At 49.7% G+C, this 22,450-nt stretch overlaps 2 protein-coding genes across 3 annotated transcripts in view; both read left to right on the top strand.

Moving 5' to 3' along the window:
* LOC140454030 (ras-related protein Rab-13-like) overlaps window positions 1-6,906 on the top strand; it is a 46,987-nt gene extending 40,081 nt beyond the window's left edge. The window contains exons 7-8 of the mRNA XM_072548977.1: window positions 432-482; window positions 4,049-6,906. Coding sequence (XP_072405078.1) covers window positions 432-482; window positions 4,049-4,123 — 126 coding nt within the window. The 3' untranslated portion in view covers window positions 4,124-6,906. The remainder of the gene's footprint in view (window positions 1-431; window positions 483-4,048) is intronic.
* A 4,025-nt stretch (window positions 6,907-10,931) lies between these two features.
* LOC140454029 (gamma-secretase subunit APH-1A-like) lies at window positions 10,932-21,132 on the top strand. 2 transcript variants are annotated; one of them, XM_072548976.1, is made up of 7 exons: window positions 10,934-11,219; window positions 15,721-15,891; window positions 17,155-17,228; window positions 17,785-17,907; window positions 18,672-18,799; window positions 19,273-19,396; window positions 19,575-21,132. In XM_072548976.1, exons 1-7 carry the CDS (start codon window positions 11,107-11,109, stop codon window positions 19,637-19,639), a joined length of 798 nt encoding a protein of 265 aa, XP_072405077.1. In that variant the 5' UTR covers window positions 10,934-11,106; the 3' UTR covers window positions 19,640-21,132. The 2 variants fall into 2 exon arrangements, with proteins under 2 accessions (XP_072405076.1, XP_072405077.1); XM_072548975.1 differs by lacking the exon at window positions 19,273-19,396 and having other exon boundaries at window positions 10,932-11,219.
* Window positions 21,133-22,450: the final 1,318 nt, after the last annotated feature.

Raw genomic sequence — 22,450 nt, 5'->3', positions numbered from 1 at the left:
GAAAAGCACAGCAGGTCAGGCGGCATCCGAGGAGCAGGAAAAAAGTAGACGTTTCGGGCGAAAGCCCTTCATCAGGAAGGGCATTCCTGATAGAAGGGCTTTTGCCCGAAACGTCGATTTTCCTGCTCCTCGGATGCCGCCTGACCTGCTGTGCTTTTCCAGCACCACTCCCATCTTGACCCTGATCTCCAGCATTTGCAAGTACCCACTTCTGCCTCTCTGGATTAGCAGTCCAGGGAGAATACCACTCGGCCGTTCCCTGTCACCTCTGCCGTTTCTCCTAGGTCAGGAGTGATGCGTATCGGACCAGTCTTTTAGCAATTTGCCTTTGACAGTAATTCTGTGGAATGCTTTTTCAGTGCAGTTGAAAGATTTTGAGCGTACTCTGACCTGTCTGCTAGCTGAATTTAAGTTCGTTCCTTTTCCAACAGGCTTTTCGAGCGCTCGCCCATGACATATTAATAAAGACGAGCAAGAAATCAGTAAGTTTACTGCAAGATTGGTTTCCTTGTCCCGGCCACAGTGAACTACCTCGTTAGTGAGCCCAAAAGGGTCACGTATCTCGACTGTCCTGCCGATGATGCTGGACTTTGCTTTGTAATAGTCTTTTGGTGTGTGTGTATTTGAAAGATGGATGCTGCTGCTTTGAGGGTCTGTGGGACTAATCTAAGTAATTCCATGTGTGTTCGTACAGAAATCGAGTATTGCTGGATGAAACAAGCATGTTTTGTGGTTGGTTTTTCACTCATCAGGACAATTTGCAAGAATACCGATGTAATAAGGAACACAGTGTTCTACTGTGTGAGAAAAATTTAGAGTCATAGAGATGTACAGCATGGAAACAGACCCTTCGGTCCAACCCGTCCATGCCGACCAGATATCCCAACCCAATCTAGTCCCACCTGCCAGCACCCGGCCCATATCCCTCCAAACCCTTCCTATTCATGTCCCCATCCAGATGCCTCTTAAATGTTGCAATTGTACCAGCCTCCACCACTTCCTCTGGCAGCTCATTCCATACACGTACCACCCTCTGCGTGAAAAGGTTGCCCCTTAGGTCTCTTTTATATCTTTCCCCTCTCACCCTAAACCTATGCCCCTCTAGTTCTGGACTCCCTGACCTCAGGGAAAAGACTTTGCCTATTTACCCTATTCTTGCCCCTCATAATTTTGTAAACCTCTATAAGGTCACCCCTCAGCCTCCGACGCTCCCGGGAAAACAGCCCCAGCCTGTTCAGCCTCTCCCTATAGCTCAAATCCTCCAACCCTGGCAACATCCTTGTAAATCTTTTCTGAACTAAATTCATCTAGTCCCATTTGCCAGCATTTTGCCCATATCCCTCCCAACCCTTCCTATTCATGTCCCCATCCAGATGCCTTTTAATGTTGGAATTGTGCTAGCTTCCACCACTTCTTCTGGCAGCTCATTCCATACCTGCTCCACCACGTGTGAAAAAGTTACCCCTCAAGTCCCTTTTAAATCTTTCTGCTCTCATCTTAGACCTATGACCTCTATGACCCTACCCTGGGAAAATACCTTGTCTATTTACCCTATCCATGCCCCTCATGATTTTATAAACCTCTATAAAGGTCACCCTTCAGCCTCCGACCCTCCGGAGAGAATAGCCTCAGCCTCTCCCTATAGCTCGAACCCTCCTGCCCCAGCAACATCCTTGGAAATCTTTTCTGAACCCTTTCAAGTTTCACAACATCCTTCTTATAGCAGGGAGACCAGAGTTGAACGCAGTATTCCAAAAGTGGCCAGACCAATGTTCTGCACGTGATCTCCCAGCACCTATACTCAGTTCATTGAAGGCAAGCATACCAAACGCCACCTTCACTATTCTATCTACCTGCAGCTTCCAAGGAGCTATGAACCTGCACTCCAAGATCGCTTTGTTCGGCAGCACTCCCTAGGACCTTGCCATTAAATCCTGCCCTAATTTCCCTTTCCAAAATGCAGTACCTCGCATTTATCTAAATCAAACTCCGTCTGCCACTCCTCAGCCCATTGGCCCGCCTGACCAAGATCCTGCGGTAATCTGAGGTAACCTTCTTCGCTGTTGACCACACCACCAGTTTTTGGTGGTGACTTTTGCAAGCTTGGGCTGGTTAAGTAGGGTCCTTGCTCAAACCAGGCCTCATAAGACAGTAGCCTCTGCCTCTGAAGATCAATCTAGTGAACTATCTCTGCACTTGCCTCCAATGCTTGCACAGGTGCTTTGCAATAACACGCGTTTCGTCAACGCAAATTCGCTACAACTCGATTGAATGGGGGATAGTGTTTCTGTAGCACGGACGTTTAAAGCGTGTATTGGCTACATAACACAATTCCAGCCCCATTAGTTTAAACGGTGCAGCTTTTACATGATTTGCTTACAGCACGGGCTTGCACAAGCACAGTCCTACCATGTTATAGCAGAACTGACTACAGGTAAGGGACCCAACAGTTCACTATTCTAGGTGTAGTCTCACCACCGCCTTGTATCATTTTAGCAAGACTTCTGTGTTTTAATACTCTATTCCCCTTTGAAATAAAGGCTAACATTCCATTTGCCTTACCTATTTCCTATTAAAACTATAAACTAGCTTTATGTGATTCCTACAAAAGGACCTTCAAATCCCACTATGTTGTATTTTCTTGTGGCGTTTCTCTATTTAATTCAGCTCCTCTATTCATTTCACATGGCGGGGGGGGTTGGTGGTTTAAAAAGGTGTTTAGCATACCTGCCTTCATTACTCAGTGCTTTTGAGTACAGGAGTTGGGGACGCCATGTTGGGGTTGTACAGGATATTGGTGAGGCCTCGTCTGGAGAACTGGGTCCAGATCCGGTCGCTCTGTTACAGGAAGGAGATGATTAAACTGGAGAGGGTTCAGAAGAGATTTACCAGGATGTTGCCGGGTGTGGAAAGCTCGAGTTATAAAGAAAGACTGGGACTTCTTTCACTGGACCGTAGGAGGTTGAGAGGTGACCTGCTAGAAGTTTATAAAATAGGGAGGGGTTATAGGTAAAGTTAATGGTAGGTGTCTTTTCCCTAGGGGAGGGGATTTCAAGACTGCGGGGGGGAGCACATTTTTAAAGTGAGAGGAAATATATTTTAAAATGGCAGGGAGGGGGCAGGTGGTTCGTGTGTGGAATGGAAGTTCATTTGGATAAGTACATGAACAGGCAAGGTTTGGAGGGATATGGTTCAGGAGCAGGCAAGTGGGACTAGTTTAGTTTAGTTTAGTTTGGGGATTATGTTTGGCATGGACTGGTTAGACCGAAGGGTCTGTTTCCGTGCTGGATGACTCTGTTGGCCATGATCATATTGAATGGTGGTGCAGGCTCAAAGGGCTGAATGGCCTCCTCCTGCATCTATATTTCTACAAACAGGAGGGAAGAGCAAGTACAGGCCAGAGGGCAAAGGAGGATTAAGAGATCAAAAGGATCATGGAACAAAAGAGGGTCAGGGTGAATTGGCCATGCTAAATTGCCCACAGTGTTAGGTGCATTCGTCAGAGGGAAGTGGGTCTGGGTGGGTTGCTCTTCGGCGGGTCGGTGTGAGTTGTTGGGCCGAAGGGCCTGTTTCCAAACTGTAGGGAATCTAATCTAATCTTTAGAAGAAAAAGGTTGTAGTGTTTGGAGAGAGATGACAGAGCTAGGATGGGTGTTAGTAGCAGAATGAAGGCCACCTCTGACTGAAGTAAAATTTATGAAACAAGATGTAAAAAGTGTAGTTTGTGGTCTCGAGAATTAGAAATTATGCACGTCTCTCTCTCTCTCTCTCTCTCTCCCCTCTCTCTCTCACTTTCTCTCTCACTCTTTCTCTTTCTCTCTCTCCCCTTCTCTCTCTCACTTCATTCTTTTTCTCTCACTTTCACTCTCTCACTTTCACTCTTTTTCGCTCTCTTTCTCTCTCTCTCCCTCTCTCTCTTATTTTCTCTCTCAATTTATCTCTCTCACTTTGACCCTTTCTCTCTCTCTCTCTCACTTTTACTCTCAATTTCTCCCCCTCTTTCATTTTGTTTTTGTCTAACATGACGATTTGTTTCCTTCAAACCTAGGGCTTTGGGTCCCCAGGCTACAAGACCCCTCTGGAAAGCCCACAGAAGTCAAGCTCCAAGTGCTCCTTAGTTTAAGACTCAGAACGTGACGCACACAACAGAGAGCCAGGTAACCCTCCTCAACGAAGATCCATTGTGTGGATAACTTATTGAAATCAACTACTGGACCTGTCTGGGGACGCAGCGGTCAGTCATCGTAGCTTCATACCTGGTTTAGCTTCACTACAGCCCCCTCCCCTCCCCCCGTCCCCTTCTTCCCTGGACGGGAGGGGAAGACACTAAACCACGTTCCTCTTTGTGACTGAAACTTCCTCCCACAGCAGGTCAAATCTGGGACTTATTTAAGCTTTGCTTCTTTGTACAACATACGGGGCTTGAAGGCGGGTTGGGGTGAGAGAGTGATGTATTGAATCTCAATGGATCTGTAGCAATGGCGGGATGATGGAGGGGAGGAAAAGAGGGAACGGTGGCAGACATTTTGTCAAGCAGTCGAAGACCTCAAGTCTTTTTTCGCCAGAGCCAATGGTATTATTCATTCTTTTATTTTTGTTCTTTATTTTTATTTGCTTGTTCTTCAAGGACAAGATTCCTGCCCTTTTGGTTTTAGGGGGCTTGACAGGACAGAATTCCCCGGTGCCAGGATGAAGATGGAGGTCAAAGGTCAGGCATTGGGGCGGATGTTGGCCTACAGGAATTGAGGCCAGCGAGGGCGTTCCTGCTAATGTATAATCACCTCTCCCCCCACACCCCCCTCCCCCTCCCATCTCGGTTCTGAAATTCCAGGGGACAGCTGGTCAGGAAGTCAACAGTAAATGTGGGGAAACCAGGAATTAAAGGGATGGTTTTCATTTTATCATTGAACCCCTGTTAAACGGTGCTGGGATTTCTCAAATTCCCACAGTCTCCAATATGTTTTGGTTCTAACAATGTAAAGATTCAGGATGGGGCTAATCCCAGGGATGGGTCAAGGATTTTGAAGTAGTCGGGGAGGCACTTGAAGGTGGAATTTCTGAACACCAGCCACGATTATTCCACTAGATAATGCCCCGAGACTGAGTGAGATGGAGCAAGGGGCAGGAAAAAAACCTAAAAAGCCAGATCCCCTCCCTAGGTTGACTGATCCCGAAGGAGGGATACTGGAGATGGTTGGCAGAGGGGACATGGCCATTGGAGGAGTCTGGATCCCAGGCGAGGACAAATGGGGCTGGGTTGCTCCTGGTGGTTGAACAGCTCGTTGATGCACTCTGCATGCAAAGCCATACCTGTGGGGGAGGGTTGGGGGGAGGTGGAGGGGGAACATTTGGGAGGAAGCAAGTCAGGGGACAATGCCAGTGACTTGCCTCTCCAGTACACTAGTGCAACTTGAAAAGGGGGCAGAGAAGAGGCAGGAATTGCTCAGGTTGACATCGAAAAGCAAGGATCTCCACCTTTACCACCTGCAGGTCAGTTCTAAAAGTGGGATGGATGGTGTCCATCAGGAAACTGCCTCCCCCCGCCTCCCCCCTTACCCAAACTCCTGTCTCCAGGCTCTTTGGTAATCAGGGATGCCGTTTGCCTGTGAGCACCTCTTTGTGCGGCAGCCGATTGATTCCATTGCACTACAACGACCCTAGCCTCCCGTGTTCACTTGCGAAGGAGAGTTGGGAGGACAGGGTGGTTTGCGTTTTAGTGAGCCGAGAAATTGAGAACAGTCGCGCCAGGTGCGGGTTGGAGGCCCCGGGTCGTGGGACGATCTGGAGAAGCCTTCCACCGCGATTCAGGACCATCAGCGACACGACATGTGAATGGCCTCACTCCGATTCATCCCATTCGACCTACTGCAGAGGCCGGTGAGCCCTCTGGTCGATTTATCTGGGCTCTGTTGGCAAGGCTGGATTGATTGCCCACGCCTAGATTCTTTGGCTGGGCCCGTTCAAGGATTTGATCCAACCTCAAAGAGCGTGGCCGATTTTTTTAAGCTCCTCCAGGCTAGGGCGTGGGTGGAATGGGGGTCGATGCTATTGAAGTATTCTTGGTAGCAGCACGTCCTGATTCGAAACTAAATTTATTGCAACAAACAATCCTGAGAAAGCAAGAGATCCCTAGAAAGAGCTCGTGGGGCATGAGTGAGGGAAGTGAAGGTGCTGTGTGTTTGGGTCTTTGTAGCATTCTTTTCCAGTGGCTGGGGAGAGGTAGCTACACTGTCCAATGTGGTAGCCAGTCATGTAGGTAGGGAGCTGCTAGGTTCCCTACCCACTGGGGGGGGACCTGGGCAGGGAGCGTGGTGGTAGCAGAGGTGTTCGATTTGACTCAGTTCCCCTTGGGGACAGGGAAGTGGAAGATCAGCTGTTGCGGAACCACCATTGCTGGGGCTCTGCGGCCACCTCAAGTCGGTCGGATACCCTGCCCGTACATGGTGCAGGCCACTTGAGAAGCAAAGTCAGGAAGTAAGTTGAGTGGCCGGGTTGAAGTGGGAGGGAATTCCAGTCATCGGGCCTGTACCCTATCACCTCTGCGACACTGTGCGCTTTAATATCACACTGCACGCCACTGTGCTATCCACCTGTTATTTACCTATGTCTGTTGCCAACCATTGCTCAAGCTAAAAATTTAGACAACGAGAAAGAAAATGAAACTCAGCCTGCCTGGACCAAGCGCCACTCAACCGTTGGGATTAACCTCTGTTTAAGTCAGTGTTTTTGAGCAAAGCACATTCTGCTTCCTATGTTGTGCCAATCCACTGTCCCCTTCCCCAAGTTTAGAAAGACTGAAGCCTCCAGAAAGTGAATCTTGGCCAGTCTTTGCCAGGATGGTGTAGTAGCTGCATTTAGCACCTCTTGTACAATGCTGATGTAATAAAGATTTGCGGTTGCTATGGACTTTGATACAGGATTCTTGATATCTCCGTGGTTCCAGCGTTTTTTTTTCTAAATTTTTTTTCAATTCAGTGTTTATTTTTTCGGTGCTAATCAGTGACGGAGCGGACATTTGTATTGCAACTGGTTCTTGCAGCACTTAATGGGTGGCACGATGGCTCAGTGGTTAGCACTGCTGCCTCACAGCACCAGGGTCCCAGGTTCGATTCCAGCCTCGGGCAACTATCTGTGTGGAGTTCGCACATTGTCCCAGGGTCTGTGTGGATTTCCTCCCACAGTCCAAAGGTGTGCATGCCAGGTGAATTGACCATGCTAAATTGCCCATCGTGTTAGTCAAGAGGGAAATGGGTCTTGGGTGGGTTACTCTTCAGAGGGTTGGTGTGGACTTGTTGGGCCAAATGGCCTGTTTCCATAGCGTAGGGAATCTAATCTCAGCACTAGTGTCAACAGGCATTGATCTAGGAGTGGGGGTCACATGGTGACCCAGAACAGAAGGGGATGGCTGGGTTCCTCCCACTAATGTGTGCTGGGAGGTTTGGGAGTCAAAGAATACTGGTCAAAGAAGCAGAGGGAAAAGACTAGGAAACATTTACCATAAGGGATAGGAGCAGAAGAAGGCCATTTAGCCCCTCATAATGCTGTACCATTTAGCAAGATTATGACTGATTTGATAATCCTGAATCCTACTCTCCTGCTTTTCCCCCATAACCTTTATCTCCCTCCTAATTGAAAATTTGCCTATCGCTGCCATGAATATACCTGGTGACCCAGCCTCTGTGGTAAAAAATTTCCACAGATACACAATATTAACTCTGCCTTGAATGGGGAGCCTTTTACTCGGTGATTATGCTTTCTGGTCCTGCATGGAGTGGGGAAACAACATTTCTTCAGGTCAAGTCCCCTAAAGAATCTTGTATGTTTCCACAACCTTTGAAAAACACAGCCTCCAGAGAACAGAATTTGGCTTGATATTTACTCGAGTGAAGCAAGACTGTGTATTAAAAGTGCGGCACAGTGGCTCATCGGTTAGCACTGCTGCCACACAGTGCCAGGGACCCGGGTTTGATTCGACCCTCGGGCGACTGTCTGTGTGGAGTTTGCACATTCTTCCCCCATGTCTGCGTGGGTTTCCTCCGGGTGCTCCAGTTTCCTCCCACAGTCCAAAGACGTGCAGGTTAGGGTGGATTGGCCATACAAAATTGTTCATAGGCCAGGGGTGTGCAGGTTAGTCATGGGAAATGTAGGTTTACAGGGATAGGGCGGATCTGGGTGGTATGCTGTTCCAGAGGGTTGGTGTGGACTCGATGGGTCAAATGGCTTGCTTCCACACTGTAGGATTCTATAATAAACACAAGTTATTGAGCATGGTGTAAACTGTCCGAGGAAATTCAATAAATGTTTTCAGAATCAAGTGCTGGACAGAGTAAATATGGACTAAATCATCAATATATAACTATGAGAACATAGATGGAACATGACAGCACAGTACAGGCCCTTTGACCCTTGATGTTGCGCCAACCAGTGAAGCCCATCTATCCTACACTTCCATTTTCATCTATCTGTTTATCCAATGACCATTTAAATGCCCTTAAAGTTGGCGAGTCTACTACTGTTGCAGGTAGGGCATTCCACACCCCTACTACTCTTGGAGTAAAGAAACTACCTCTGACATCTGCCCTATATATCACTCCTCAATTTAAAGATATGTCCCCTCGTGTTAGCCTTCACTATCTGAGGAAAAAGGCTCTCACTGTTTACCCTATCTGACCCTGTGGCGATCTTATATGTCTCAACCTTCTTCTCTCCAATGAAAACAGCCTCACGTCCCTCAGCCTTTCCTCATAAGACACCTCCATACCAGGCAACATCCGAGTAAATCTCCTCTGAACCCTTTCCAAAGTTTCCACATCTTTCCTATAATGTGGTGACTACCTCTGACATCTGTCCTATATCGATCACTCCTCAATTTAAAGCTATACCCCCTCGTGCTAGCCATCACCATTCGAGGAAAAAAGCTCTCACTGTCTACCCTATCTAAACCTCTGATTATCTCATGTCTCGAGTAAATCACCTTTCAACGTTCGTCTCCCTAACAAAAACAGCCTCAAGTCCCTCAGCCTTTCCTCAGAAGACTTTCCCTCCATACCAGGCAACATCCTGATAAATCTCCTCTGAACCCTTTCCAAAGCTTCCATATCCTGCCTCTATGCAATACTCCACCAGAGTTTTGTACAGCTGCAGCATGAGCTTGTAGCTCTTAAACTTAATCCCTCTACTAATAAGAGTATGCTTTTTTAACTATCCTGCGAAATTGAGGCCTGCAGATGCTGGAGATTCGAGTCGAGAGAGTGGTGCTGGAGAAGCACAGCAGGTCAGGCAGCATCCGAGGAGCAGGAGGATCGACGTTTCGGGCAAAAGCCCTACATCAGGAAGGGGCTTCACCAGGAATCAGCCAGTCGATTCTCCTCCTCCTTAGATGCTGCCTGACCTGCTGTGCTTTTCCAGCACCACTCTCTCTATTCTTAACAACTCTTATCAATCAAGAACCAGAGAGCACAGTTTTAAGGTGAGTTGCACAAGCATAGCAGTAAACAAAATTTAACTCAGCCAGTGGTTTAGGTCTGGAATGTGCTGACTTGAAAGGAATATGGTGCAATTGAAAGCAATTTCAATTGAGACAATAAAGAAAGCAACGAGAAAGTTATTTCAATTGAGACAATGTATAGGTTTGCAGGCCAGGAGATTGGCACTAAATCATAATGCTCATGCAGGAGAACAAATGCAAACCCAATGGGCTGAGTGGCCGCTTTCTACTCGACAACAGTGACCAGCAACTTCTGTTTTTATGTCAAGAGTTTCAGCAGTTTGCTTTCTCTTTTGACTCTGCAGCAAGAGACAGGAAAGACTACAACTCCCATGTTGCCTTGCGCGCCGCGCGCAGGCGCAGTAACTGACGAATTGAACTGCGCCCCACCCATTTGCCCAAAATGCGATTAGTCGGGAGGGTTCCAGCATTCCATTGGTTATCTCGCATGTCAGTCAGCAGGAGACCACGCCCACCGGCCCAACCGCGACGTCAATCACACACATCGCCACCTGGCCGTCCTTCCCTCCATGAGGTAAAAACAATGACTGCAGATGTGCTGGAAGAGCACAGCAATTCAAATGTCGGCATCCGATTGGACGAAATTAACGTCATTCTGTCCCACACACGCCCCTCCGAGTCGTTCATTGCTTAATCCATCAGAGACGACATCTGACTCGTCAATGGAAACATCAATCACCCTGACCTTAACCCCGAATGGTTCCAAATGACACACCGCCACCGTATTGGACAGTTCGCCTGTCAGTCACACGAGTAACCCACGCCCATTACCCGGACCTTATCTCAAGCTTGATTGGCGACTGTCAATCATCCGTCCACCCCCTGCCGACTGCTGGGGCCTTTCAGAATGCCAGCATCCGATTGGATGAGCAGACTCTTCATCCGCCCCACCGATTGGCAAACCAACTGGAATACAGACATCCCACTGGTCGAGCGGCCTGTCAATCAGGTGATCGTGTGTGGTCAGGCCTTCAAGGGGGTAGTGAAATCCAATTAGTGGAACGGCCCGTCAATCAGCCATCAGACCTTCGACGTAGATGGAAAGGCGGTCAAGAAGCGTCAACATCCGACTGGCACGTCAATCAATTCTCGCCCCGACTACGAACAAAACAGCTGTCGACATCCGACTGGCCGAACCCTCCGTCAATCAACTCCCGACCCGCCTATCCACGATGCGGATGTGCTGTCAAACCCTTACTGGAGGGGCGACCCGTCGATCACCCTGCTGCCCGCCTACCCTGCACGTCGACTGGCCCGGCCGTCGGGGACGGAAATCCGAATGGCCGAGCCGCCCGTCGATCAGCATTTCACCCGCCCAGCCACGACAGCCGATTGGCCGGACCGCCCGTCAAACATCCTGCGGCCCCACCCCACCCCCCCCCCTTAGCCCGACGCTGATTGGCCACGGCGTGCCCTCCCTCCCTCCCTCCCCCGCGCCAGGCCGTTGGGCCCTCACCGGCGGACCCTCGGGAGGTAGGAAAAGGGCGGGGATCCAGGAGGAGGGCTGGCCGATGGCGGTGGGACTTTTAAACCGGGTTTAAGGCCGGAGGCGGTCGCCTCGCCCCCCACCCCCCTCCCTCACGTCTCCCGGCGCCGCCATGAGCGCGGCGGTCTTCTTCGGCTGCGCCTTCATCGCCTTCGGGCCGGCGTTCGCGCTGCTGCTGTTCACCGTGGCCGGTGACCCGCTGCGGGTGATCATCCTGGTCGCCGGGTGAGTTTATTTTTTTTTAATTATGTTATAAAAAAAAAGAAGGAAAACCAAAACCCTTCGTTTGTTTATAAAGTTTAAAAACTAAACCTGCCCGACCGCACTCCCGCTTCACCGGCACCGCCCGCATCCGCCGCCGCTGTCAATCATTAAAGTCACCGCGAGCCGTTGCCCCAGGATTTAAAGGGATCGTCGCCCGTGGGGGCGGGGCAAATGTTTGGCCGACAAAAAAAATTTCTGTCCAATTCTCTGTCATCACCTTTTTTTTCTTCTCTCCTTTTTTTTAAAAGGTGGTTACCTACCTTTCACCGACCCCAGTATTTATAATCTGCCCCGCCAGATCACGTCTGACTGGGCTATTCGACTGCAGGAGGCTGGATGGACAGCAGTCTCAATGCCACCCCGTGCTTTTACCTTTTAAGAATCTCAGCTCTGCGGTGTCCTGATGCGCCCCCCCCCCCCCCCCCGATCCTGTGTGCCCAGGCGGTTGTGCCCCCACAGGCTATTCGACTGTAGTAGGCTGTGCGGACGGCCGTCAGGAGCGTGGCGCTGGAAAAGCACAGCCGGTCAGGCAGTGTCCGAGGTGCAGGGAAATCGCACGGACAGCAGCCTCCAGACTGTCCTGCCCCCCACCCACATCGGGTGATTCTGCTCCACGATGGGGCATTGGTTAGTCCCATGAGCCTGGGCGATTGTACTCAAGGAGCTATTCAACTGCAGTAGGCTGAACAGACAACCGCTACGTTCCGTGCTTTATTTTTGAAACTGTCTGTACCGTGGGGTCATGATGTCTTTTGGGGGGGGGGGGGGGGTGGTAACTCCTGTAAGACCACAACAGGAGATGAGGCCATTCATAGAATGCCCAAGTTTGGAAGCCCATTGAGCCTACCCTGACCCTGCATTTTCCATGGCTAACTCACCTAGCCTGCACATCCCTGGCCATGCTGAATTGCACCATAGTGTCCAGGGATGTGCAGGTTAGGGTGGATTGGCCATGGGAAATTATTCGGTGTGATTGTGGCCCACCTGATTACTTGTTCTCAGGAAGAGTGACTGGATCTGAAATGTTGACTGTGATTTCTGTCTGCAGCTGCAGCCAGCCCTGTTGAGGCTTTTCTGTCAGTGATTTCCACTTTAGTGTCTGATTGTTTGTTTGCCTGAGTAATGCCAGCAGAGTGGGTTGACCTCTCATGTTGGCTGAGGTTGCCGTGAAGGTGCCTTCCTTCTCAACCTTAGCCACCTCACCTGCGGCATGTTTACCTTGTGTTAAGGCCTCGCCAATTGCTCTGTGATAAGAAATAAGTCATCTGGCCCATCGAGACTTCGCTGCTAATCAGTAAGATGTTGGCTGTGCCATGCATTTGCACTCTGACCCTCCCCCCCCCCCCCACCCCCCGCCCCAGCTTCGAGCTAAATCTAGAACGTAATTCTTTGAAGTTTGCATCACATACAGAAGGGTGACTGGGAAGGCGTTTAGCAAGCTTGCCTTTATTGCTCAGACCTTTTGAGTATGACAGGTGAGATGTCGTATTGTGGATGTATGAGATTTCTTCTGCAGTGTAGTATCCAGTTCTGGTCGCCCTGTTAGAAGGAGGATATTATTAAACTGGTCTGTGTGGACTGGTTGCATCCATTTCTGTGCTTTTTGACTTTGTCTGATGTGCTGGGATTGGACCCTATTAACAAGATGAGAGGCTGCCGTGTACCAGAGGAGTTGAGGGGATGCAGCTGGGCATTTGAGGGCAGGTATTCGGGTGCAGCAAGATCTGGAGATCAGGCTATACTATAACTTTCAGACCAACTTATATTGAGCTGCTGATCCAAGTATTAAATGCCAGGATTGTAGCTGCACTGGGACAACTTGTCTAGGACACTGGTCATCAGTCAAGTAACAGAGATATATACCACAGAAACAGACCCTTCGGTCCAACCCGTCCTTGCTGACCAGCTATTCCAATCCCATCTAGTCCCACCTGCCAGCACCCGACCCATATCCCTCCAAACCCTTCCTATTTGTATACCCATCCAAATGCCTCTTAAATGTTGTCATTGTACCAGCCTCCAGCACTTCCTCTGGCAGCTCATTCCATACACGTACCACCCTCTGTGTGGGAGAAAACTGTCCCTTGAGTCCCTTTTAAATCTTTCCCCTCTCACCTTACCCCTATGCCCCTCTAGTTTTGGACTCCCCTACCCTGGGAAAAAGACTTTGGCTGTTCACCCCATCCATGTCCCTCGTAAACATCTGCATAAGCTCTTGGCTTCTGACGTTCCAGGCAAAATAGTCCCAGCCAATTCAGTATTATTGTCTGAATACTGTCAGGGCCTGTAGCGTCTGATGCTGTAGGCTGTTTCTCGGTTTTTATGCAGTGAAAGATGAGGTAATGCCGAGGGACGAGTAATCCAGTGGTTCAGACGTGAATAGGATGGACAGACAGAGTCTTTTTTTTTAACCCCAGGGTAAAAACATCCACGAGTAGGAGACACAGATTTAAGGTAAAAGGGGGGAAAGTTTAAAGGAGATGTGAGAGGTAAGTTGTCCTACACGGAGGGTGGTAAGTGAATGGAATACGCTGCCAGAGGGAGACAGACACAATGGCAACTTTTCAGAGACATGACAGATACATGAATAAGCCGGGAGTAGAGGGGTACGGGCCACATAGAGGTAAAAGCGCAGGTCGAGAAATGGCAACCAGAGTAACGTCAAATCGACCGCTTCTTTGCCTTTTTGGAAATGTTTCTGCGCAACAACAGTGGATCGCGCACACCTCTGTGTTCGAAGCATAGTGTCGTCACTTCAGTATGAGAAATTCAGGAACAGAAATTCAGAAAAACCCGATAATCTCCAGATGGTGTGAAGTTGAGTACAGTGGGTACCCAAAGAGACCTGGGAGCTCAGGTGCACAAATCTTAGAAACGCCACAGACAGACGCAGAAAATAATCCTTCGGGCTAATGGAAGGCTGGCCTATTAATCGAGAGGATTGGAGTATAAGGGCGCAGAAGTTCTGCTGCAGGTATATAAAACCCTGGTTTGACTTGTTACTTGGTAAGGAGACCTGGGCACCATATCTCAGGAAGAATATATTTGGCCTTGAAGGGAGGACAATGTCATCGGGTCATACAGCACAGTTTCAATAGGTCCATGTGACCATAATCCCCAAACTAAACTAGTCCCACCTGCCTGCTCCTGCCCATATCCCTCCAAACCTTTCCTATTCATGTACTTATCCAAATGTCTTTTAAATCTTGTCAGTGTATCCACGGCCTCCACTTCCTCTGGAAGGTCGTTCTACACATGAACCACCCTCTGTGTGTGTTTTTTAAAAAAAGAATTTTCCCCCGTGTCTTTTTTAAATCTCTCTCCTCTCACTTTATGAATGTGCCTGCAGTCTTGAAATCCCCCCCCCCGCCCTAGGGAATCGACACTCACCATTCGTCTTATCCATGCCCGTCGTGATTTTATAAACCTCTATAAGGTCACCCCTCAACCTCTAATGCACCAGTGAAAGACGTCGCAGCCTGTCCTTGTAGTTCAAACCCTCTACTCCCTGCAACATCTCGGTAAATCTCTTCTGAACCCTCTCCAGTTTAATAATACCCTCCCTATAACAGCACGGCCAGAGCTGTGAACGTTACTCCAGACGAGGCCTCACCAACATCCTGTACAACCCCACCTCCTGTACTCGAAGGTCTGAGCAATGAAGGCATGCCTGCTATATACCTCATTAACCATCCTGTCTATACGTGACAGACACTTTCAAGAATTATACGATAATAATTGTAAATTGAAAAAATACTGAGGATTTTTAATTTCTTGGCATACGTTTCCACGCACCGACTCACTGTGAGGGATGAGCCCTTTGAGTCAGAATGTTGTGGGGTTTGGTTTTTTTGATCGAGAGTCTGGGCTGATGCTCCCAGTGCGGGGGACGGCCAGCTACCCAGGAGGGGATGCCTTTGTGACCAACATCTTAAACCAAGGCCAATGCTTGGATGGAGGTTAAAGGTCACAGAACCTCCAGTGGAAGCACAGTGGGGGGGGAACATTTCTCCCAGTGCGCCAGGGACCACTATTTACCCCTCAACCAACGTCTCTGCGACAGCAGGTGGTTTGCATCTTTGTGGGATCTTGCTTTGCACAAATGGGCTGCTGTATTTCCTGCATTTCCCTTCAGAAGTAGCTCTTTGGCCTCCAGGCGCTTTGGGAGGGGGGACACTGGGGTTAAGAAAGGCACTGTTGGAGTGTGAGGGCACTACACTTGGAGCTCCCCGACAATGCTGCTCAAATTGCAATCTGCCCTGAGCTGCTTTCTAATCCATTGGGAAGCGCCTGCACTTTTTAGAATGTGGATCGCTGATCGGGGCAGGGACCATGTCCGAACGTATTTTGAATTCGGCATTCTCTAAACTCGAGAGAGAGCTCTCGGCGTAGCGAGTGTGCGCGGCTTTCTGTGACCGTGTGTTGGATTAACGGTGACCGCTTTCACACCCTCCCCCCACAGCTCGTTCTTCTGGCTGGTATCACTGCTCCTCTCCTCGCTGCTGTGGTTTGTGGCAGTACAGCTCAGCAACAAGGAGAACGCTGGGCTTCAGCACGGCCTGCTGATGATGGGAGCCGGGATCTCCGTCGTGCTCCAAGAGGCCTTTCGGTTCGCGTACTACAAGCTGCTCAAGTAAGCTCACTGGCCAGAGAGGACATGTCGCTCCCTGGGAAACCATCCGGGCGGACTTCACTATCACAGTGTGTGAAAGATCCTGTGGATCGGGAATAGAGGGAGCCTGTCTGTGCAGGATAGGATGAGCTGAGGGTGCTGGGGTTGAGGTCTGATGAATGTAAATGCAGGTTTCCCCCTCCATTATTGTTGTCCGATGCATATCCTCTGTTTCACCCCCCCCCCCCCCCACCCCCACGCAGTGCAGCTGACTTTACCGTCCACCATGTACGTCCATGGTCTTTCTGTTGGCTACAGAACAACACAAATGCACTTCCACTGGGGGAGCCAAGACCATCCGGAGTCTCTGTGTGTCTGTCTGTGTGTCTCTGTCGTCCTGATCAATACTGCCGCCAACGTAGAGTCATAGAGATGTGCAGCGCGGAAACAAAACCCTTCGGTCCAACTCGTCCATGCCAACCAGATAGCCCAACCTAATCTCATCCCATTTGCCAGCACTTGGCCCACATCCCTCTTAAACCCTTCCTATTCATGTCCCCATCACAGTGCCTTTTAAATTGTACCAGCCTCCACCACTTCCTCTGGCAGCTCATTCCACACACGCACCACCCTCTGGGTGAAAAACGTTGCCCCTTAGGTCCCTTTCAAATCTTTCCCCCCCCTCACCCTAAATCTGTGCCCTCTAGATTTGGGCTCCCCTACCCTGTAGAAAAAGACTTTCTCCAGCTTTTTCACGCAGAGGGTGGTGTGTGTATGGAACGAGCTGCCAGAGGAAGTGGTGGAGGCTGGTACAATGACACCATTTAAAAGGCATCTGGATGGGGGACATGAATAGGAAGGGTTTGGAGGGATACGGAGATCGTGAGGTTTGCAAATGGTGGAAAGTCAGAGTCGATAGAATATGGAGCTGGAAAAAGCACAACCGATGAGGCAGCATCACAAATTCAGGAGAGAGAGAACGTTTCAGGCAGGAGCTTTCATCGGGACTGGGGTACGGGCCAAATAAACAAACTGAATTTAGGATGTGCATTTAGCATGGACGAGTTGGACCGAAGGGTACGTTTCCGTGTTGTATGACTGTGTTGTTTCAGAAGGCATGTTATTGGGGAGGATAACTGGGTGAGTGCAGCTGGGAGGAATCCCAGGGGTTTAATGGTCTTCCTGTTCCCTGTCCAGGGCCTGACTGAGCGCGTGCGGGATTGTGTGTCAGCTGTGGTACCCAGCGACCCCTGTGACCTTTGTATATCTCTGTCCCACCCACAGGAAAGCTGACCAGGGCCTCGTGGCGATAAGCGAAGATGGGAGGTCGCCCATCTCCATCAGGCAGATGGCATACGGTAAAAGAACCGGCTGCAGCCCGCCACGTGGATGTTCCGTCGGGCAAACCCTTCCCCTTCCTGGCCCATCGCTGTCCCGTCCCATCGCGAATTTGATACCGAATGCTCAATGTGCACTGGGCCATTGAGAGAATCAGTCACCTTCACCTCCTCCCCCAACCCAAACCGCATGTATGAATTAGGAGTAGGCCATTGGGCCCTTTGTATGTGCTTGGCCACAAGCTTGTGATCGATCTGATTGTGCTCGCTGCCAGAAGTGGAGTGAAAGGGAACGGTGAGGAGCTGCTGCTCCAGTCCTCTCTTGCTCTTGCTCTCACTCTCACTCTCGCTCTCTCACGCCCGCCCTTTCTCTCTCTCTCTCTCTGTCTCTCCCCAAATACGTCCAGACCTCCTGCATTTGTTTGTTTTCTGATATCCGCAGCATTTTGCGTCCAATTTCAAACGAGCTGGCGAGGTTCGGCCAATTCTTCTCCGTTACCCGTCTGGGGAGGAGAATACAGTTCGCTGAGCGTCCTTTCGATTCCTCCCCTCACGCTGCCTGTCTCTTCCCTCACAGTTTCGGGTCTAGCCTTCGGCGTTGCCAGTGGTGCCTTCTCTGTCATCAATGTACTGTCGGACTCGCTGGGGCCAGGCGCGGTGGGCATTCACGGAGACTCTCCCTACTTCTTCCTTACCTCAGGTCAGTTGGCGAAATGAGGGGCCAGGCCTTTGCATCGTTACCAAATGTCATGTGATCACAGATTTTAAAGATCCACCTTAGTCTTGAGTGTGCTGAATGACCCAGCCCCGACGGCCCTCTGTGGTAAAGAATTCGCTAGATTCTCTCTCTCTCTCCTCGGAGAGAAAAAGATTCCTCTCTATCTCAGTCTTCAGCGACCCCTTATTCTGAGATGACGCCCTCTATTATTAAACTAGAAAAATTGACAAGGATGTTACGTGGACAGGAAGGTTTGAGCCATAAGGAGAGACTGGAACATTTTTTTTTTTTCCCTGGAGCGTCCGAAACTGAGGGGGTGACCTGACAGGGGAGAGGCAGCGATAAGCCCACAGCTTTTCCCCAGGGTCAGGGAGTCGAAAACTAGAGGGCATAGATTTTATGAGCTGTGGTCTAACTCATGCCTCGTAGAGTTTTAGCAAAACCCCATTCCCTTGGACATAATGGCCAGCACTCCATCTGCCTCCTCTTCCCAGTCCTGTGGGGACAGTGAGCAATGGACAGAGCTGATCCTCCTCGTTCCAAGAGTGAATCACAGAAGAGAAGAGGTTCTAAGTTTTTTTTTTGCGCTGCAGTCTCCAGGTCTCTTAAAGCTAAGCCCCAAGAAGGTTGAATGGAAGGGGAATCCGCCTCTGTCGGTTTAAGTGACTGCCGCGCACGAGCTCTCTGACACGCATGCGTGTGTGTGTGCAGTCTCTGTCACCCAGGTGATTCCTGTCTCTGCACAGCTTTCGTGACCTCGGCCATTGTTCTCTTGCACACGTCCTGGGGGGTCGTCTTCTTTGACGCCTGCGAGAAGAGGAGGTGGCTGCTGCTGGCTGTGATTGTTGTCTCTCACGCGCTGACGTCTGGCCTGGTGAGTCTTAACCCCCGTTTTCCCCCCCCCACTCCCTGACCAAGGAGCTGACAGGCAGGAGGCTCATGAATGAGAGACCCCCCCCCCCCCCCCCCCCCCCCCCTCAACCGCACCCCGTTTGGCCAATCCACCCTAACCTGCACATCCCTGGGGCACTACGGGACAATTTAGCATGGCCAACCCACCCTAACCCGCACATCCCTGGTCTCTGATGCTGAGAGGTAGCAGCACTAACCACTGAGCCACGGTGCTGCCCAGCCTGCCCGCCATGTTCTAACTCTTCAATAAGAATGTAATCGCTTGAATCAATTGAGACGGTGTTTCCGGAGTGGGAGTGAAACCTCCCTGCGGATGAGGACTGGCCATCCTGTGGGCAAAGACCTCAGGTGGGCGAACACGTGAAGTGTTCCTCGCTACCTCCATGCTACAGCCCTGCAACTGAGCCCTCTCCTCCTTCCTGCCTTTGTTCCCAGACATTCTTGAATCCTCAGTACCAGTGGAGCCTCCCTCTGATCTACACCATCACAATCGCCACGGGAGGATGGGCCTTTTCGACGGCAGGGGGATCGGTGCAGAATATCTGGCGCTGTGCCACATGTAGGTACACCCGGTGCTTGTGCTTTCCTCTCTCAGCACCCCTGCATGCCCCACACCTTTCGTGACTTGGTTTCTTTGCTCTCTCTCGCGCGCTCTCTCTCTCGCGCGCTCTCTCTCTCGCGCGCTCTCTCGCGCTCTCTCTCGCGCTCTCTCATTGAGCCCGTTGTTTGTGTTTCAGGCAAGCAGGAGTCTGACCCCCACATTCTGGTCTATTCAGCTCTCCAGCCACCAGCAGAGGATTGAGGGTCAGTTCGAGCACTCCGCAGCATCCCCTCTGCTCAAACCCCCATCCCCCTGCTTTCTCCTGGGCACCGGCTCGCCAGACGAGCACAGGACTTGGACAGCAGTCAGTTGTTGCACGTGTCAGACGGGGTGCTCGTTGTGAAGCAGACAGCGGGACGAAGCCCCGGTAGCGATTACCTCACGTTAACCGACTTGATGCGTCCACTGGAAGAAGAAATTGGACGTCTTGCGGAACAAAGTTGACTACTGAACACATTATGGAACTTTTTGATTTTTTTTTTAATTTCAAGCTCCCATAATGGTGCAATACTCCATTAGCATGGGTGTACGCGTGTGCACTCTTTGTTTTTGCCATCTTTTATTATTTCCTAATCTCTTTAACCGAAAGGCAAGGGGCTGGACTCTAGCACACGAGCTACTCTCCTACTTTTGTGCTTTCCCATAGGACTTCGATATCATTCCAATTAAACCTATCAGGACTTTGTGACTGATCAGGCAAGAGGGAAGGTTCTCTCTATCCTGGTGTGTAACTTAATTAAGTGGATCTCTCCAACTCTTGTCATTTCGAGCGAAACTACTGCAGAAAGTGTATGTTTGTAGGTAGCTAATCACTGGGTTTGAAAATTAAAAGGCAAGGTGCATTTGCCATCCTTCTCCCCCACCTGTTTTGGCGGTTGAGGTGTGACGGGACGGCCGTTTTCCAAGTCATCCCCTGTTTCTTTCCCGTGCTGTGCTGAGGTCCATAAAAGGTGTTGGTCTCACTATACAGAGAAAAGCCGGCCACTGTTACCCTTTTGCGCGGAGTTTAAAAAACCATCATCTACAAGTGTTTCTCTCTATCTACTGCTCAAGGCCTGAACCTCTTGACAATGTGCAGGTTCCCCCCCCCTCCCCCCCCCCCCCCCCCATATCTGACCTCACCTCAGCGTCTAGCCCTGAGCTGTGTTTAAAAGCAGGCCAGGGAGGTTAAAAAGCAACGAGAATAGCATTTTGCCCCCCAACACTCCCCCACTAAAAAAAAGGCTTCTGAACATCAGTCCTGGAATGCTTTCCCTCAGGATGCTTGTCACAGACCCTCCTAGTGAGACGGCCGACTGACATTTGAAGGGGAGAGTTGCAGCTGTAAATAGCCCAGGTTCCCTCAGCCAATAAAGGGCCGAGGTTGCTGACCTGTGCGTCATCCTGCCCCATGAGAGAAATGTGGTCACACATTAAGCAAGGAGAGAGCCTTATATCATTCCGTGAGCACTGCACGTGATGGGGAAAGAAATTGCGAAACCTCCTCACCACAAATGGTTGGGAAATAAGGTCTTATTTTTTAAATTATAGAGCTCCATTGATGAACTCTCTTAATGCCCACTCCAAATGACAGAAGAGGCGTTGTCTATGTGCTTGAATAATGTGGGTCTTGTTGTAACAAGATGATTCTGTGCAAGACATTGCACGTTACTCTCAAATGTTATTTCATTTAAAAATACAATACTTTAATTATTTGGCTGGCATTGTCCTGTTCTGTTTCCGGATTGGGGAAGTGAGAGTTGCCCAAGCGGTGGCTTCCTGGAGCATTGCAAGTCAAAACACACGAAGGATACTATAAAATTAACAATAAAAAACACACACACACACGGGAGTGCTTGGAAATAACCAGCGAGTCTGGGGAGTGAGAAACACAGTGAGCGCTTCAGGGCTGTAAGCTCTTCTCGAAATTCACAGATGATGGTGGGCTTGCTAAGGTGTTTCCCTTTCACATTTCCAAAGTGCTTTTGTACTCGAAAGCTTCCTTTCATGTGTTCGGTTTTCCTGCTCCTTCTTGTTTAAATCTTGCTGAAAACGGAAGGGTTTTTACCGCAGTTTTGTCTTCAGGGCGTCAGGACAAATGCAAGAATTCCAGATTTCAAACGATTGCAATGATTTATACCCTGTGGGGGGTGGGGTGGGGTGGGGGGGCTCTTGATTGGTCAAAGCAGTTGCTATGGATACAGCAACCACAGCCTATTCCCCCCCCCCCCCCCCCCCCCCCCCCCCGACCATCCGGGTGGTTTAAAACAAAATTAGTGTCTCAAACGTAGTTCTTTCGTTTGCAGACAGTTGGCCCTTGAGCGTGAAATGTGTGTCGCCCTGAATGAGTGTAAATAAGACACATTGTGAGCTTGATCATTGCTTTTGTCGTGTCAACAGCCCGGCCAATCAGCACCTTTTATTCTCCCGATAGTGTAAATTGATGTGATGGTTTGGAATTTGGTATTCTTGTGTTGGTCCTGATGAGGGGGAAAATGGTTCAGTGACATCTCTCTCTGTCTGTCTGACTGACTCGTTTTCTGTCTCTCATTTTCTCGTTCTATCTCTCTTCGTCTCGTTCTCACTCTCTTTTTCGTTCTCTTGTTTTCTCTCTCTCTCGTTTTCTCTCTCTCTCGTTTCTCTCTTTTGTTCTCTTGTTTTTTTCTCTCTCTCTCGTTCTCTCTTTCGTTCTCTTGTTCTCTCACTCATTCTCAGTCTCACTCTCTCATCAAGTCCTGTACTACCAGGCGACTGCAGTACAAATTCCCTGTCATCGTGTTCCAGAGCTCAGATGAAACATACTGCATGCGAAGACATGACGTAATCCCAAACTAAACTAGTCCCATCTGCCTGCTCCTGGCTCATATCCTTCCAAACCTTTCCTATCCATTTACTCATCCAAATATCTTTTAAATGTTCTAACTGTACCCACATCCACCACTTCCTCTGGAAGTTCATTCCGCACGGGAACCACGTTTTTTTCAAAAATTGCCCCTCATCGTTTTTAAGTGTCTCTCCTCTCATCTTAAAAAT

Source organism: Chiloscyllium punctatum, chromosome 28, assembly GCF_047496795.1.
Source record: "Chiloscyllium punctatum isolate Juve2018m chromosome 28, sChiPun1.3, whole genome shotgun sequence".
Lineage (NCBI taxonomy): Eukaryota > Metazoa > Chordata > Chondrichthyes > Orectolobiformes > Hemiscylliidae > Chiloscyllium > Chiloscyllium punctatum.
Note: the sequence above shows the minus strand (reverse complement) of the source record. Positions and strands in the feature narration are given on the sequence as shown.